Genomic DNA, 18776 nt, shown 5'->3' on the forward strand with positions numbered 1-18776 from the left:
AATTTTAATAATATCTCCAATGCGTGGATACTATGTAAATAAATATTATGGTGGTTATTTAGGATAAGAGACGGTACAGGGTCCAAACCAAAGCCCAATTAGCTTTCAGTGACATCAAATTAGGCCCTTATTAATTTCTTCACATATTTTAAAACACACTAGTAGGCACTTGCCTTCGGCTCAGGGTGCCTAACCTGTAAATGAAAAATTACAACACAGACAGGTCAGGGACAGGCCATAAACATCGCCCCCTCAACCCACAGGCTCCTGCCCAGCTTGCCTGGAAGAGCAACACCTCTGGACTCTTCTGGACCCGAGGGTGGGGAGCAAATTCCAAAATCGAGGGCCCTTGCCAGCAGCTCCTTCTCATTTACATTACGGGAGCTCCAGCTCAAGCCCGGTTGCTGATTGTGTAGGCGTTCTGACTGCCTGGACCATCCCCCTGTCGCAGTGATCAAGGCTGAGATATTTAAAGCCACCAAAGGAATTTGGAGGTCTGTGCACTCCCCAGTCCCTTAGATGGAGATTTTTGAAAGCTAACCATCTTGGGATGTTAGCCTGCTGCCCATCACCATAGCATCTGGGCACTTCCCACATAAAACCAATACAGCAGTCTCCAGTGGCCTCCATGGAGTCTCTGGCTCTTCTCTTTTCCCTCTTGTAGTTCCTGCCCCACTCCGGCATGTGAGCACCTTCTCTCCCCAGGTTCTTTACTGGCAACGCTCGTGGTATTTCCCCTTCTTTCTTCTCCCTCCGCTTTGCAGTCTCTAGAGGACCTCGAAGACCAAAAACGAAAAAAGAAGAAAGAGAAGATGGGATTTGGTTCCATCTCCAGAGTATTTGCCAGAGGGAAGCAGCGGAAATCTCTAGACCCGGGCCTCTTTGATGGTACTGCTCCCGATTATTACATAGAGGAAGACGCAGACTGGTGACCCTTCCCCTCCCCAAGCTGGTAGCTTGCCTCCTTCCTCTGCTGCCAGTGTGTGCGCGTGGGCGGGTGTGTGGTTGTGTGTGCGTGTATGCGGATGCATCTAACTATAAAAAGAAAGTGAGCCTTTTTCCTCTGCGTCGCCACTTCTGTAACTGATGTACATACTACAAACAAAGCCTGTGTGTGACTATGTTAACTGTTGTCTTTGGAGCGATGCAGTTGTGTTGTAATCCTCTCGTTTTGTTTCTATTTTTTGTTTTGTTTGGGGTTTTTTAGGTTTTGATTTTTTTTTCCTTCTTAATGAAACTTGAAGGACTGCTGTGTATTTGTAAATAACAAAAATATTGTGCACTTTGTGCTTGTGACGTCTCTTGTCCAAAAACACTGTTTTCTTGAGCCCCTCGTGTCGCTGCATTCTGTATCTGGTATGTTCTAAAAGTCAGGGGTTGGAGGGGACAGTATCCTATTCACAGCGTGCACCTGAGTTGCAGAAACATTAGGCTCTGCCTATCCAGAAAGACCATAAAATCTAACTCAGTGTGATGTCTTCCTGGCCAAAATCTCAGGAGGCAACACTGGTCTCTTTTTAATGCCTCTCAGCCTGGAATGATGGTTTGACTTTCCTTTGATTGTTTAGTTTTAATTTATTTGCGCAAATCCAGAAGAGCTATTCTAACTAAATTATTGCATAAAGATTGGAATTTCTATTTTTCCACAATGGTTTGGATGGGGATGGGAGGGTGTGTTTATACTGTACTGTTCGATTAAACTGCTGCCTGCAGAACTAGGGCAGGACTGGGTAGAAACTGAGAGAATCAGTTTTTCTATTTGTCTTTGTGAGGTTTTTTTCCAAATGAATTTCTGTTGCATTTCTGTGTCTCTCATGCGAACATGGTGTACGTTTCCCCTATCCCGCAGTCAATCTAGACAGCAGGATCGGGGACCCAGATTGCTATATAGGAAGTATAACCAGGTCAGATATGTACAGATATCTTTATCTAAAACTATTTTAAAAATGCTCAAAGTATTAGAAAAGAGCAACAGTGATATTTATTATGGAATAATGTAGCGGAAAATGTTAGACTGCAAAGCAGATTGGCCTTTTCAGTACTGCATGTATTTGGAAGGAAGCACTGACCTTTGCTTTGATTGTATGTTTCTGGGGACAGAAAATACAATCAGTTTTTGCCTCATGTCTGCAGCTTTTCCTATATACTGCACTCATTTGGGTTATTAATAAGAAAGGGGGATCAATTGTGGCTTAAGGAACCAAGGCCCTGATTCAGCAATCCTTCTCTTTGCAGGAAAGTACTTATGTCCCATTGACTTCAATGTGACTTAAACATCTTAAAGTTATGTACTTTGTTGAATGGGAACCTAAAAGAGTTCAGAGTAAAGTAGAGAGCAAGTCGGACAGTAAAGAAAAGGAAGCAGCATTGGATCAGATGCTTGGGGAACACTGGAAAACTGTTCTGTATCCAGTGCTGTTACTCAGTCCTGGGATATTTATTTTGTCTGTAAGGCCAGGTCTACACTACGAGATTAAATCGATTTAAGTCCGGTCATCTAGCTGGAGGTCCGGAATCGATCTAAGCACGCTCTGGGATCGAGATATCGCATCCAGACCAGACGCGATATTTCGATCCCCGAGCAATCAATTTTAACGCGCCGATCCGGCGCGTAGTCTAGACGTGGCCTAAGAAAACTGGTTTGGGTCTGGGCTCCTCCTGTCGTTCGCCCCCCAGTGCAGCAGTCTAATAGTGTTGGCGCCCCCAGGTGAGCAAAGCTGACAGGTGCATCTCTTCAACCCTTATTGTGGGGCATTGTCTCCTAACTCTGCTTCACAAGCAAACAAAGGTGCATTTTGAAAAGAGCAGGTAATTTGATGCAGTTGCTTCTGAAACCACATCTGCTCGTTCTCTTCTAAATTCTAGTTTATTTGGGGGGGTGGAGATTTTTGCCAGTGCATCTAAAAGATTTAGAAGCACAAAGCCCACTCTTTTTACTGGGGACTTGTGCTTTTAAAGCCATTAGGCTCTCTTCAAACTGTGATTTTTTTCTCTCTTTCCACTAACATGCACAGCTATCTGGTTACTACAAAATAAGTGCGTCGTGCTTTAATGCTTACAATACAATTTTACGCTCTTAAATTTAAGATTATTTAATAAAATACTATTGTGTATTTTTTTTAAATTCCAATACGTGCACCCTGTTGGAAAGGGATATTTTGTCTTTAATTCTGAAACTAAAACACAAAATACCACCATGCTACATTTCCTTCTAACAGAACGATCTGGAGAAACCACAGGGGGTTAGGGAAAGTGGCTTTAAATACCTGCTCTGCTTTGCAACGGGGATCTGTCCATAACCAGAGTTGGGGAGAACGACCCTGTGGCATCTTTCTCTGCAGAAGAACATTTTTATACATTTTTACCCTCTTGTGTTTTTATAGTTTAAAAACAAGCAAGCAAAACTCCTGGTTATTTTAGTAGTTTCCTTTTCATTTCAGTTTTTCTAAATTAGGAAATAATTCTAAAAAAGTTACTAAGAGGATGATTTATTTAAAAGAAAACTACAATTAATAGCATATGAATTATGGGTAATATTAGATTTAACTTTTCCCACGCGAGTGGGGAAGAGTCCTTGAAGGCATGGATGCAAATATAAAAATATTTAAAAAAAAAACCTAAATAAAGCTTATTTTAAAGTATGAATGAATTTGATGTGATTTAATTGTTTCTAAGTTGTGTTTGCTAGGCCCAGATCCTTGGCTAGTCCAGGTGATTAAATCAGATCGTATATTTTGTCACATACTGCAATACAAATTAAGTATTTATACCACTTGCCAGCAGGGTAGCTGAAGCTCTGCTATTCATTTCCCCAGAACCAGAGTTTGCCTAATATAGCGATTTCTTTCCAGCCAGTCAAGAAGGACGTGAAGTTTGAGAAACTTGACTCAACACGCATCTACAGAAGCTATTGCAGCTTTAGAATCTCATGACTGACTTTTTTAAGGTAGATGCCAAGAACTGCCTAGGGGGTGGAGAGAGAATTGAGGCCTATAGACAATAACTTTCATTTCCTCTTTAAAACTCACCTCCGCTGTCCAGTATTTTCCAGCCCTTGTGGCTGTGTCCACCTTAACCAAAGAAAGCGAGGGGAAAAAATATCTCCATTCATGACTTGCTGATGAAAAAATGATACATTGAAAGCCAAATCATTCCCTAGACAAGACAGCAAGGTGAAGGGAGCAGAGACTCCGCTCATGTCAGCCTCTTTCTCCCTATCATGTGCTGGATTCTATAGCTGCTCTCAAGTACAGCAGCTGAGGACTGAACTGGCTTTCACAAAACCTACGTGAAACTGAAATGTTTCCCCCCCCTTTTCTTTTTAAATTTCAACCCCAAGGTTTGGATGGACCTGAACATTCCCCCCTATGGTGCTGCCAACCCAAACATAGCAGGGGTCGCTAGAAAGTGAAACTCGTCTAGAAACGGCAGCTGAAACTGACTGGTCTCATTTCACTGGGTTTGATTTTTCTTTGCATTTTGCTCAGTACGGAGGATGAAAGAACGATGTTAAAACTTTCTCTTTGACGAGCCAAGATAGGGTGAGTAATAGGAACCCAAACGGTTAGCCTCAATTCACCCACTGCCCCTCATTCTAAAGGTATATGGCTCCTATTCTGACGCATCAGAGAACCTCTCACTCAAGTGTTTATTCCAGGCTAGCGTCCTCCTCACCAGACCGCACTCCAGCTCCACTACAGGGAGAATGGCCCTGTCTGCCCCTTGCCCTCTTGTAGAATGCCACTGTGTATGGGGGGAGGGGAGAGGAGGTAGGGGGACTCAAAGGGGAGAATGTGGGGCCATATGGGAATGAGTGGGGAAGAGGGAAAGAGATTTAGGCAGAGAAAAAAATCATAGCGAAAACTGCAGAAGAAAAGCGTTTGAGTGGGAGGGAAGGGAGAGGCTGTACAGAAAACCTGACCATCTTTCACTTCAGAGGGAACTTGAACTGGGCTGGCTTTGAATGTGTTGAATACTGTAGCACTCAAATGGAGGAAGTGGCAGCAGGCAAGTAACCTAGCTTTACTTGCTAGGTTAGAGGAACCTAGGAAATCCTTACCTAGGGCAGCTCAATTTAGAGCGGTGGGGAAAGCTGCAAATCCCAAACAATGCTTGAAACACACCCACTTGGTGAAGAACAGAAACCAGTCTCTTGAGCGAATCCAACAGTGATGCTGCATCTGGGATGTGAGCTTTCCCACGGCTCAGGGATCTTTAGACCTGGGTGTTGCGTTTGGCCCCGTACAGGGCCAGCTGTAAAGTTTGGAGATGGAGCCTAAATATTCTAAACTCTAAGGATGTTTGCACGAGGGGTTTTGTCCCAGGCTTATCTCCCAATCAAGATAGAGTGGTGACTTTTAGAGTTGGAACTGGTGGCGAGAATCTAGTAAAAGGTTTAGTAGACCAGAAAACCAGGAGGTGAAGTAAACTGTCTCCAACTTTGGTTTGTAAAATCTTTCACGGTGGCAGTTAGAATTTCATGACCAGTGCAAAATGCAGGAGGAGCTGGGGTAGGGAGCGGTAATCCCAGAGGCACCAGCAGGTAGGTAATTGCACCGTTCTGAGAAGAATATGGAAACAAAATGCAGGAGGGCATAAAGCAGGGGCCTCTTCATGGAAAACGTGGGGCTCTCTCGAGTGTCAAGTGGAGCAATTCCCGAGAAGTTAACTAAGAATTTATCGGATGATTATTCTTGCCCCAAGTTGCTGGAACTTCAGGCTCGTTATATTTGACACAATCCAGTAGGATTATTGGTGTCTGAAGGAGCAGGCGCTGTTGCAATCAGAGTCAGAGCTGTGCAGGGACCAAGGAATTGGGACATCCAGATCTCTACTTTCCCTGCACAGGAGAGAGGAGTTACTCCACTTCCTTTTTCAATGGGTGTTATCCCTTTCTGGTAACTGCTCATAGAGGGGATTAATTTGCCTGTGATGCTATAGGCTTAAAGGAGGCTTGTTTAGTCAGAACCACAGTTGCTGATGACATCATAGTCTAAGGCCAAGGCTACAAAGGGGTTTTGTGCCATTATATCGAGCTCAGTTACGGGATATTTTGGGGCGGTTTTTGGCTTTTGGGTTGTTGTTTTCTGGCTGAAATAGTGATACAAGCTGTAGCATGGATGCAGTTATACCAGTATAACTTATTCCCCCTCCCTTATGGGGAGAGAGAAGGCCTTACCTGGATCATTATGCTAGGCCTCTCACAGTTCTGCCCTGTCATCCTCAGCCTTCCCATCTTCTGTTTCTCCTGTTTAGAGAGAAACACATTCATAACAGGAGTGTAGTGTCTATGTTAATGAGAGCGCCCCTGTGACTATAAAATCTGCTAGTCTCCCCACGGCGCAGAGGGGAAACTGAGGCACAGATTCTCAGTGGGAATTGGGCACCTAAACACCCTTTGAGGGCCTGAGTTTAAGTGACTTGCCCCAGGTCACACAGGAAGGTTGTGGCAGAGCTGGGACTTGAACCCCAGTCTTGCAAGGGCCTAGGCTTGTTCCCTAACCACTGGGCCATCCTTCCAGCTATAGTTCTTTAACAGACAAGCATGTCAGAGAGCATCATCATTCCTTTTCCAGTCCCTGGGACCTTTCCTCTGAAGCTGTGAGAGCACTTTACAAACAACTATAGTTCACAACATCCCTATGAGGCAGGTGGGGACACTGAGGCACAACAGTGCAGCATCTTGCCTGACAAAGGCGGGAATAGAGCCCCGGAAGCTCTGCCTCCTCATGTCCCACCTATAAATATACACAACCACCTGTAGCAAAGTGTAAAAACAAGCAACCAAAAATTCAGAGAAATAATACAGGAATAACACTGCTCAGGAAGGTCAGTTCTTGCTAGTTGGGGAGTTTCGTAGTTTAGAATGGGCTCATTTAACTTGCCTCCTGATTGGAGTGAAGTGACGTGGTGGGAGACATTCACCTTTGTATTCTCGTGTTCGCTGAGAGCACTGCAGGCCATGCCATGAGTGCCACGCTGGCTGCCCTACCAGGCTCACTGCTCGTTTCTAAATACCCAATCCTGGGCATAAACACTGAGTCGCAGCAATTATCCCAGATCCTGTGTGTCCAAACCAGCGTCACCCTTTGTGTTTCCAGCTGACATACAACTCCATCGCACCACCAACTTCAAGGAGGCTGCACTGATTAACACCCGCTGGGGGATCTGGCCCTTTGACTTGAATGGAGCAGCACTGATTTGCACCAGTGGTGGATCTGGGCTGATCTTTCATTAGAAAACTACACAAGAAGGCCAGCCCATCCTGCTTCAAGAGAGAGACAACAGCCTGCAATTAAAGAGGGGCATGATGATAAATTTCACGTTTAAAATATTCCTTACCACTATTATTAATATCACCTTAGAGAGGGGTTCAGAAATCCACACAGCGCTTTGCAACCATTCCATTAAAATCTGCCTGTGAGCTAAGTTAGACATCTGTAATCCTCATACAGAGAAACTGAGGCACAGAAGCAGTTTGCTCAAGGCCAATTGGAGACACTTGCTAGGCGAACTCGAGAACGTGACAAGAGGCCGCTAACAGGAGCGTTTTGGAGGACACGGGGTGGGCTCAGGGCTTGGAGGTAGTGGGACTTGGGGAGTGGTATATTTGGTCCGTCTGTGGATCTGCTGTTCTCTGGGCCCAGACTGTGTAGCAACCATGGGCCCCTCATTAAGCAGTTGAGAGGGGTGTGTTCTGTGCCTTGCAAGAGGCTGGAAGGCTCTGCCCTTTGGAGCTCTGACCAGCCCTGCTGTCTGAAATCTCTGACAGGTTCATTGCTCCCTAGTGCTGTTGGGTGGAGCTCAGCTGAGCTAATCAGGGAGACTTGGTATTAAAAGTCACTTGCCAGGTGAACTCAAGAGCCATGATCAGAGGCAGCTAATAGAGTTTCAGGGGCAGATGAAAGAGGGAGTGTGAGGTTTTCCTTCCAAGTTCAGCACTATGTGCTATTTCAGGATGGCCAGCGGTAGTGACTTGCAACAGAGGTGCCATATTTTCTTTCCTACCTGAAGTCAAAAGGGACTTCTGTGCTGGAGGAAAAGTTTCTTGGATTCAAGACACTACTCAAAATCAGAGTAGCTGAGGCACTTCTGGACAGCCAGGCTCCAGGAAACGAGGAGCTGGGTACCAAGGAGTCAGAGGAGGCCTGGCAGTTCCTAACCATCAGAGGCAAAATCCAGTTGGTCCATGGGACTGGAGAGATGTATGAGACACACCTATGAATGGCAGCTCAGCTTGCCCACAAAGAGCTCTCCAACCATCCAAGGCAGACAGATGATCCTTGTTGGGGATTCAATACTCCTAAGAATTGAAAGAGCGTTCTGCAAGGGACAAGCAGACAACAGGACAGGACACTGTCTTCCCAGAGCCAAGACACGAGATGTCACTCTGAGACTGAATAGGCTTCTGAAGAGAACAGGTCAGGATCCATTGGTGTTAGTTCATGCTGACAGTAACGACAGTGCATCGAGGGGTAGCTCACAGATAACATCACTCGGAAGCCTGCTGAAGCAGAAGAACGTCCAAGTGATCTTCTCTGAGATCCTTCCCGTCCACCAACAAAAGACGACCACAGGCAGAAGATTCTGGAAGCGAACTACTGGCTAGGTAAGCAGTGTTAGGTGGAAGGTTTGGGTTTTGTGGAACATGGATCGACCTTCTATGAGGAGAAAGAGCTGAATAATTTGGATGGCCTCCACCTCAGTAGAGGGGACCAAATCTCCTTGAGGACATGCTGGCTAGAGTACTGTGGAAGGGGTTAAACTACTAAGAAATGAGGAGGGTAAAACCAGTGAAGACATAGAACAGACTCAAGGTTTTGAGAACAAAATTAATCACGGAACCAAAGGAGATGAAGAGAAGAAATTTTTAATTGCCCATAAACCAGTGCTAGCCTCCTAGGTAGCAAATAAGAGGGACTGGAATGGCTCATGTATGGGCATAAATTCAATCTAGTTAGTATTACTGCAATGTGGTGGGATGATTCGCGCAATTGGAACATTAAAATCAATGGTTATGACCTATTTAGGAAGGACCGAGTGGGCAAAAGGGGAGGGGAGTGGAACGCTATGTCAAAAAATGGCATCACTCTTTTGTGAGTCACTGATAATACAGAACAAAACCATCTTAAACACGTCTGGATCAATGTCCTGGCAGCTAAAGCACAAGACTGGGGTGTTAGTTGGAGTCTGCTGCAGACCACCAAATCCCATGAGGGAACAGGATAACGGCTCCTTACGCACCTGTCTATAATGTGCAGGGGGAAAAGCTGCATGATCACGGGCGACGTAAATTTGAGTGATACCTGCTGGAGGTTTAATGTTGCCAGTATTGTAACATCCCTGGAATTTCTAAACATTATAGATGGTCATTTCCTAGCTCAAAAAGTGCTGCAGCCAATCTGGGGGAATTCTATAATAGACCTAATCCTGACAGATAAGAAGAACTGATCACAGAATAAAAAATAACGGTAATGTACAAACAGGAAAATAGTCCAGACCAGTCATACAAATATTTGGTGTTTTAAAGGGGCCAGTTTCACAAAGCTGAAAAGAACCATGAGCCAAATGGGGCGGGGGAGGGTGAATTTAATCAGAAAAATGTGACTGATAATTGGGAATTGTTTAAGAATCCTTTACTGGTTGCCCAAAAAGCCGAAGTCCAACAATTGAGGAAGGAGGCTGTATTAGTTAAAAATAAAGAAACACACACACACCTGGCTTAGAGGGGAAGTGAAGGCAGGGGAAGAAAAAGGATGTTGATAGTAATGAATATAGTTCAGAAGCTAGGAATTGTAGAAAATTGATAAGGGAACCAAAGGACTAGCAGACTTAAGGATAATCAGGAGGCATTTTTAAAGTATACTAGGAACAAAAAGTATCCTAATAGTGGTATTGGTACATTACTAGATGGAAATGGAAGAATTGTCAATAATAAAGCAGAAAAGTTAGAAGTGTTTTATAAATATTTCTGTCCTATATTTGGGAAAAATCAATGTAGTCATATAACTTTTTATTCCACTAATATAGTGGGAGGATGTTGAACAGCTGCTACTAAAGTTAGACATTTTAAAATCAGCAAATCCACAATAACTTGCACCCAAGGGTTTTCAAAGAGCTGTCTGAGAGGCATGCTGGATTGTTAATTTTGATTTTCCATAAGTCTCGGAACACCGGGAAGTTCCAGAAAACTGGAAGAAACCTAATGTTGTGCCAATATTATAAAAGTAAATTGGATGACCTGGGTAATTATAGGCCTGGCATGGCTGATGCAGGAGTTGATTAATCAAGAACTAAAGGAGGATAACGCAAAAATGGTATCAAGTTAGACAGGATCTATTTTCCATAAACCTGTGTTGATTGGCGTTAATTACAAGTTTGGTTGATCTAGGTAATGCTGTTGATATAATAGGCTTAGACTTCTCTGAGGCATTTAACTTGGTACTGCACAACACTGATTAAAAAGCTAGAATGGTATAAAATGATCATAGTACAGTTAGCCAGTTTGTAATCTGAAAGGTCTCAGAATGGAACTGTGCATGGGGAATCATTGCTGAGCAGGTGTCTTTCTAGTGGAGTCCCATAGGGACTGGTTCTTGACCCCATGCTACTTAACATTTTTTATCAATGACCTAGGGGGGAAAAAAAAACCCACAAAATCATCCCTGATAAAGTCTGCAGATGGCACAAAAACTGGGGAGAGTGGTAAATAACAAAGAGGACAGGTCACTGAGTCAGAGCAGTCTGGGTCACACGGTAAACAAGGTGCAAGCAAATATGCATTTTCATTAGGCTAAAAGTAAGTATATACATCTAGGAACAAAGAAAGGCAGCCTTGCTTGCAGGCTGGGGGACTCCATGCTGAGAAGCGGAGACTCTGAAAAAGATTTGGGGGTCGTGGTGGATAATCAACTGAACGTGAGCTCCCAGTATGGCAGTTTGGCAAAAAGGGCTAATGTGACCCTTGGAAGCATAAAGAGTGGAGTCTCGAGTAGTAGAAAGATTATTGGATGTCTGTATTTGGCACTGGTGCAAGTGCTGCTGGAATCCTGTGTCCAGTTCTAGTGTCCACAATTCAAGGATGTTGACAAGTGGGAGAGGGTTCAGAGAAGAGCCACAAGAACGATTAAAGGATAAGAAAGTTTGCCTTATGGTGAATCTGTTTAGTTTAGGAAAAGATTAAGGGGTGACTATTACAATCTATAAGGACTTACGTGGGGAACCATTATTTAATAATGGGCTCTTGAATCTATCTGAGGCAGGTACAACATGGCCAAGGGGCTGGAAGCTGAGGCTAGAAAAATCCAGGCTGGAAATAAGGTGTATATTTTTGATCGTGTGACTACTGACCGATTGGAACAAGTTGCCCAGAGTTGCGGGGCAACATCCATCACACAATTTTTAAATCAAAGACTGGACGTTTGTCGGAAAGCTCTGCCCTAGGAATTGTTTTGGGGATGTTCTCTGGCCTGTGTTATACTGGAAGTCAGACTAGATGATCACAATGGTCCCTTTTGGCTTTGGCACATTCAGAGATCCCAAGGCCCGGAGTTCCTGGGTCCTAGGCCAGTGCTCAGACTGCTGGAGTAATTTAGTTCTTGCTCTTAGTGGTGGGGATTCCCTCTTTGCTTTTCACTCAGGGTTAGACAATGAAACTAGAGCGGCCTGGTTACTACAGTTGTCATCTGACCCGCAGTAGCACAAACGTTGTGATGACAAACCGCAGGGGACTGTTTAAATCCCTCGCCAAAAAACCCAAACCAACTCACCCCTCGTAGCTGAAACAATTTTTTTAAATGAACATTCAATGAAAGCATTTACTATAGGGTTTTAAAAAGGGACTTTTTACTAACCCATCACAGGGCTGTAGGCATAGGGTAATTATCTTTCCTTTTTCTGGTAGATCCTAATATCACCCATCCAGGCCTCAGAACATACACACCCCTGCAGACCCCCGTTCACTCATAGGATGGTTGTGCACGCTAAGGGCTCAAAGGCTATGTGCTTTAAGATGAAGTGTAATGTCATTTCACTGTCTTGTGTTGCTGGAAAAGGAATGCAGAAGATACAGCAACAGCTTCTGTTTTATTCACTACAGACCTTTCTGCATCTGCCTTCCTTCATGCCTGTGCAGCATAGTCCCAGAAGCGTTGATGGGAGCTATCAGCCTCCTCATTAAGAATCAGCAATCACCCCCTTGTGCAAACAATGTGGCCAAACAGTCTTATGAGTAGAGGGTATGAGCCTGAAGGCCTCACGCAAACTGTGGGGCAACAAAATGCAACTGCAGAGCAAGGACAAAGCTGATGAGCAGCAGGTATTTCCTGCTGCTGAACTCAACTAGCCAGCAATTTGCATTCCGTTCCCGAGGGGACGTACAAGCCAGTGCTACAGCGGGGTGTGTTTGTATACCCCTTTGCTAATCCAGCTCTCCATTTCACAAACAGCGCATTCCTGTCCTTCAGTTGAACTTGTTTGTATGTGTGGCTATCCCCCTCTGCAAATAACTACATGGTATGAATTGGCCGGATCTCCTAGGATGTACAATCCTGATCTTTGAAAAAATCTGGAGAGCACAAACCCCAGTCCCCAACCCGCACAAATAGGAAGAGGAGTAGAGTCAAACTGGCTGACATTTTCAAACCCTTGTTCCCAGCTGGAAACACCAGAAATCTCATAAGGAGGAAAAGCCCTGTTCTTGTGAGTGTGCCTCCCTCGTTTTCCAGACTCAGGATAAACCTCTGAATTTCAGCAGCCGTTTTCCAAACTGAGCCCAGAATTTGCATTCCATTAATCCCACCAATGCTGGTGTGCTCTGTTTTTAAATCCTGGGGTGAAACCATCATGCTAAATTCTAGGACTGTGTTGAATACAATTTTTTCCCTCCTCCTGCTTCCCCAGAGTTCTATCTGCTATGTGTGATCCCCTCTGTAACGATGGCCTAGTTAGCTGGAAGAGAGAGATGCTAATCAATAATGATTTAATAAAAACGTATGCCCAAGTAGGAAAGCAGGGTGTCATGCTGTCTAAAATGGAGTGACTATGCTGTGTGATTGATTGCGATTACACTGGGTCTCTCTGAGTATGCAGGAGTAAAAAAATGAGAGTGTATCACCGAGTGCAAGTGGAATTACCTGGAGACAAGGGAGCATGAATAAAATATTGGGCAGATAATTATTTTAAGCTACTCAATTGTCAGGCCCGTTGGGCTCTTTGTTCCAATTGACATGACATAGTCAATTTCATACCCACCGTTTTTAACACATTAGTCAGTATATGACTCCTATGCTGAGGCCTTCAGTGTGGTGCCTAGGAATGCTGCCAGCTTTAGGAATGCCTCATGGGGCCCTGCCTTGTGAAATTGTCTGTGACACCCATCGAATTGCAGAAGTTGCAAGCCGAAGTCAGGTGGAGGAACATTTACTTGGACAAATGGCGCGACTGGGTGAACTGACCTGAGTGAATGTTCACCGGGGTACACAATCTAGTGCATTGTGACTAGTAAACTAGAGAGATGATTTACGGGCAAAAATGCAGAAAGCTCAACAACCCCACTTTGGCCGAGCAATGTCTGGGAGAGCAAGAAACCAATCTAAAAAGACCTGACGGGTGTAAACACTAAGGCAGGAGAAAAACATCAAGGAGGGAGGGGGTATTTGGGGAGGTGCAAGGAGGTGTAACTCAGGAGAACGGGATAAGATCAAGAAAGGGGTAACTTGAGGTTGAATGTCAGAGGAAACGTCAAGATCTACAGGGCCAAAGAAAGATGTGGGCTTTCCACTGTCTGGTCTATTTAAAACTAGACTAGTTAAAGCACTAGATAAAATATTGACAGGAACCATCCCTGCATTTGGCTGTGGGACGGACTAGAGGTCCAAAGAGTGGTCCAGGAGGTCAGACAAGATGTTCGTGATAGTTAATTTCACACCTTCTGGCCTTAAACTCTGTGAGCCCGGCCTACTCGTCTGCCAACTGAAACCTTTAGAGACCTTTGCACTAGGGCAGAGGCTCTCAAACTTTAGCGACCTGAGGACCCCCATTTTGATTAAAAGCTTTTTGCAGACTGCAGCCTTGGCAGAATTTCTCTCCCAACTCGTTCACACACTTGTAAGGAAACACAACTACAGCAACTATATTCTCAGCCAACCCCATTAGCTCCTCATTTTCTTCAGGATCCAGTTTAAAACTAGCCTCTTCCTGGCCATTCTTTAGCTGGTGTATTTTGGCCTCTCTCTATGAAAAACAATGCATTTACACCAATATACACCAGCTCTGAATCTGGCCCTTTCTTTTTAAAACCCCATCAGCTTGCTCCAGCCTACCTGTCGCACCTTGTATCTCTTGCCTTCTGTTTGCTCCATCCATTCATCTGGTACCAGTCTCCTCTGTGGCCCTCCATGCAATCTGGCCATTGCTCATGCAAGAACATTCTTCTCTGTAGCTCTTCTAACAGCTTTCCCAGATCTTTCCACTAGAGCTGGGTGAAATATTTCAACCCACATTTTTTCTTTGAAAAATGCAGATTTGGTGACAATGAAACCAAATCTGTGTTGATTTCACCTAATTGTTTCAGTCAGGGAAAAAACATTTTAAAAAGAATCATATTTTGTTTCAACATTTTTTAAATGAAACTTTTCGACTTCTTGATTTGATAGGACTTTTCGTTTTGAAAGTTTCTTTAAATTTTTTTATAAAGAAAATTAAAATATATAAAGAAATGCACAAAATATTAACATTTCAGGTCAAATAAAATGTTTTATTTCAGCCAAGAATTATTTTTTCCCAACTTTCGATTCACTGAGAAGTTTGAAAATTGTTTGCAGTTTGACCCAAAATAATTATTTTAATTTATTTTTCAAAATTGCCCCTGAACCAAAAAAATCCATTATTCACCCAGCTCCACCCTCAACCTCAGTGACTTTGTTTTATTTCACATCTTGGCCAAGGAGACATTTTTCTCCTTGTCTATAACACGTAATTTCATTCTTCTCCAGCCGTTATGCAGCTCTGCAATCGTACTTTAGAACTCCATGGTACAGTTTGCAAAAATACTCTGTACAACGTATAGTTGCCTTGTGGTGTCAAAACCTGCTATATGCATTAAGCAAGTAGGCCAGTGCACAGATTTCAGTAGAGTGTGGATGGTAAGACTGGAAAGGTCATTTAAAAGCAAAGCCAATCCCCACCCTTTGACATATGCTGATGGGAGTCAGACTCACCCTGCTGAAATGAAAGATGGAGAGATCTCAAGATTCATCGGGGAGTCAACGGTGATTGGCTGTTTTAATCTTGCCCCAGCTTTTCCACGGGTTACCAACAAAGAATCCTTTACACCAACATGTCTGCAGAAAACCTGGATAGCGGCACTAAGCCGTATAATGCTACGGGGAGTATTTGGACACTGCAGAATATAGGACTACGGACTGATCCCAGGCCACACCAGGATGGAGCTCAGTGCTCTCTGATGGGATAGGCTTGTCGACAACAGTGTGCGAGGCCATTGCTCAAACATAACAGAGCTGCTCTTGGCACTTCAGGTGGTGAGGCCAGTAGGATCCCATGACTAACAATGGCATTGTCAAATGCAGCTCATAAAGCTGATACCCTCGGAGGGGATGGGCAGCAGTACCAGAAGTACAGAGCAAACCAATACAATTTATATGGCACCGGCATGATCTAAAACTGTACGGTGCATTCTTCCCCTACCAAATCATGCAGTCAGTATTGTTAAAATCAGCGCCTGGTTTAACATCCAAACTCTGGTGCTGTTCAGATTCAGGACTGGACCACCTGTCTAGGCTCTCCCAGTATTTTTAACACCCCTGACATCCAAGTGCAATCCACTGATCTGAAGTTGATGGCTGTTTCCATCTCTACAACAGAGTAAACTAAAGCCTGGACTATCCAATGTCTCTTGAGCTTTGGATCTGGATTAGGCCCATGTCTACTAGCAAAGGAACCCTGTGTCTTAAACTGAATCACAAAAGCATTCGTGCCAAATCTTTGTTATGTTTACAGCTCCAAGAGTGATCCCACGTTAGTTGCTCAAGAAACTAGTCCCGTGGTGGTAATGACCTTGAGCAACAGGGACAGCCTGGGAAATGCTGTGGCTTTTCCACGGAAAAGGACTTCAGCATCAATGAAAGCAACTGAGTGCATTGATCGTCTAAGGAAGCAGAGGAACGGCAAAAATTAGCAGCCTTGCGTGAAGAGCTATGATTTGCGTCATCCCCAGAGCTACTTTATTTTGCAAGATACAAGAAGCAACAGCAGCACTGCCTGCAAAAGCAACACTCGGAAGATCCTGGATGGGACACTGCCCTTCTGTAGAAGGGCACGAGCATGCCTAAAGCATGGGAGCACCGTGCTCAGCCAGTGAAATCCCACACGATAAGCTGTTTACTGTAAGGGTTTGCATTACTCACAAACTTCTGCGTATTTGGCCCTGTGCTTCCAATCTCGATGCTGCCCTGTGCAGTGCTAGTCAGAGATGCGCAAAGTACAGGCAGGAGGCCTGACAGAGCTGATTGTCATAAAACCTGTCCCACAGCTGCATAACCACGGGCTGAAGACATGGGGACCAATGGCAGGTTAGCAAACTCAAACACCCAAACTATTCCTTTTCATCTAACCAAGGGACAAGCCAGTCCAGCCAAGTATGAAGAAATACATTCATCACAGGTTACCGTGGAACACAGCAGCTGAATGTATTATGCAAATTGCTGTGCAAATCAGGCGCAGCCCTTGGGCTCCTCCCAAGTTGCCACGAGGTGTCGTCAGTTTCAGGTGCTTCCTGATCCATATCAACATGTGACACAATGTCAGGGCAGAGAGATTTTCTCTTAGGTCTTGGAACCTACAGGGGACAAGACACATGACTCTCTGTATCCCTCTCGTGGCTGAATCAAGTATACAGCTGCTGCCTCTGAGCTAATGCACCTGCTCTTTTAGTTCAAGCAGTAGCAGATTATGCTTTTAGATGTCGAGGTCCTGTGTTCAGTCCTGCCTGATGATCTAGCCACGGGCATCGATACATACACACCAAACGGGGAGAGGAATTGTTTAGCACAGTGCATAGTGAAGTAATGAGATGAAACCAAGAAAAGGGAAACAAGGCTGATTATCAGGAAAACATCCTGTTAGCAAGATTGATTGATAAGAATGTAGAAGACCTATGTCTGGCGACATTTAAAACTACACTGGACTAAGAATTTGGAAACACATTGACCCTGAACCTTGGCTGTTTTTAATCAGCAGAGCTCTGCTGATTTCACTGGATCTACGTCAGTTTATACCAGCTGAGGAATAATCCTGGCACTTGTCCCTGGTGGGATGGACTGGATCTGTCATTCAGATTGGTCAGCGATCCCATTTTCTATTCATTTTTACCAGTTTCACCCCAAGTTTGGCTGGGCTTTGTTGAAGTGCCCGTTGCGCCGTCTTTAGCGATGAGTTCTGAGTGGGCATGCAGAGGAAAAGCATTGCATTAGCTGGGGCATGAGTGAGCAGCTCAAGTCACCCATTGATCAGAAAGACTTGGGTCAAAATTACCACCTACTTCCCCATGTAAATCTAGCACGCTGTCACTGCTGACTCCAGTGGAATTGTTCTGCTGTAAACAAGTGCAGAGGGTGAATGAAAGAATGTTCTACAGTAAAACACGAGCTGGGTGTAAAAGTAATGCTTGATGGAACTTTGTTTCCTCTAGATCTTGCCCACACAGTTATCCTGCGGCCGGCTTCCAGGTAAAGACGAGGAGAGAAAAGGAGAAAGAGGGTGAGAAGGTCTGGAATGGTTTGATGCAATGAATGAATGATCAAACTGCTGTGTTCACCTTGTTTCTTGACACCAAACGTGCCTGTAATTTGACTGGCATTTGCTGCATCTTTTAAAATGCTTTATTTGAAAATAAAGTGTTATTTGGAAGCAGTTGATCCAGGGGAATACATTACATTTTGTTGTTAATGTGTTTTTAAAAAAACACGAATATGGATGGACATCCCATCAGCAATCCTGAGCGCCAGGGGCCTGGTCTGAGGTGCCTCTGCACGTGTGACTGCCAGAATGGCCACTTGGCACCACAAGCAACTAGACATAAGTTAAAGCATAAGAGCATAAATTTGGACTGCTCTAATGTTCACTTGACACTGAATTGGTCCCCAGGATCCAGGGGCCAAAATGGTGCATAAAGTCACCTTTATCCTTTCTCCATTGCCTGGTGAGGAACCCAGCTCAGCCAGACCCAAGCATCTTTATTGCTCCAGGAAACACGTTCAGTAATTTGTTTGGGTTATTTTAATAGCTGACCTGGCCTCAGCCCTTGAAAATCCTACTAACCAAATCATCTGGGGCCAGGATCTTGTTCTGAAGAGTAAAATGGCACTTTCTTTTCCCTCCCCATCTTCATCCTCCTCCTCCTGTTGAGTAGACAAGTGCCTGGCTGGTACGTTTTCACTCTGACTTTACAAAAGCCGTTTTTCCTAGGTTTGCCCATCCAACCTAGATTGACAATACTCGGCCACAAAAAATAAAACTCATGCACACAAGATGGGGGGGGGAAAAAGACCTTTCTAATCTCACTACAAGCCTGAGCATTTAGCTCTGCATCAAAGATTTAACGCACTCTTGAGATCTGGCCGGCTTTGCAGTGTGCGTCTATCCAATCCCCGTTTACGCAGCAAACCCACAATGATCAGACCAAGAAATATCCCCGTTCTTCACCCCCGAGCAGCTCGCACCGGGTCTTTTCTGCCATCAGCTACACCCCGGTGTAAGCA

The 18776-nt window shown here is 44.4% G+C and overlaps 1 protein-coding gene across 8 annotated transcripts in view; it reads left to right on the forward strand.

Annotated features, from left to right (window-relative positions):
- Positions 1-18776, forward strand: part of KAZN (kazrin, periplakin interacting protein) — a 747760-nt gene that overhangs the window by 681127 nt on the left and 47857 nt on the right. For 7 of the 8 annotated variants that reach the window (XR_012654761.1, XM_075060171.1, XM_075060172.1 and 4 more), the window contains one exon: positions 765-888. Coding sequence is in view for 6 of the 8 variants with exons in the window: in XM_075060171.1 (XP_074916272.1) it covers positions 765-888 (124 nt within the window). In the remaining 2 variants the exon portion in view is untranslated. Of the gene's footprint in view, positions 1-764; positions 2454-2632; positions 3609-18776 lie in introns of those variants that run through there. The other variant, XR_012654762.1, reaches the window with a different exon arrangement.

This window comes from Chelonoidis abingdonii, chromosome 23, assembly GCF_003597395.2.
Source record: "Chelonoidis abingdonii isolate Lonesome George chromosome 23, CheloAbing_2.0, whole genome shotgun sequence".
NCBI lineage: Eukaryota > Metazoa > Chordata > Testudines > Testudinidae > Chelonoidis > Chelonoidis abingdonii.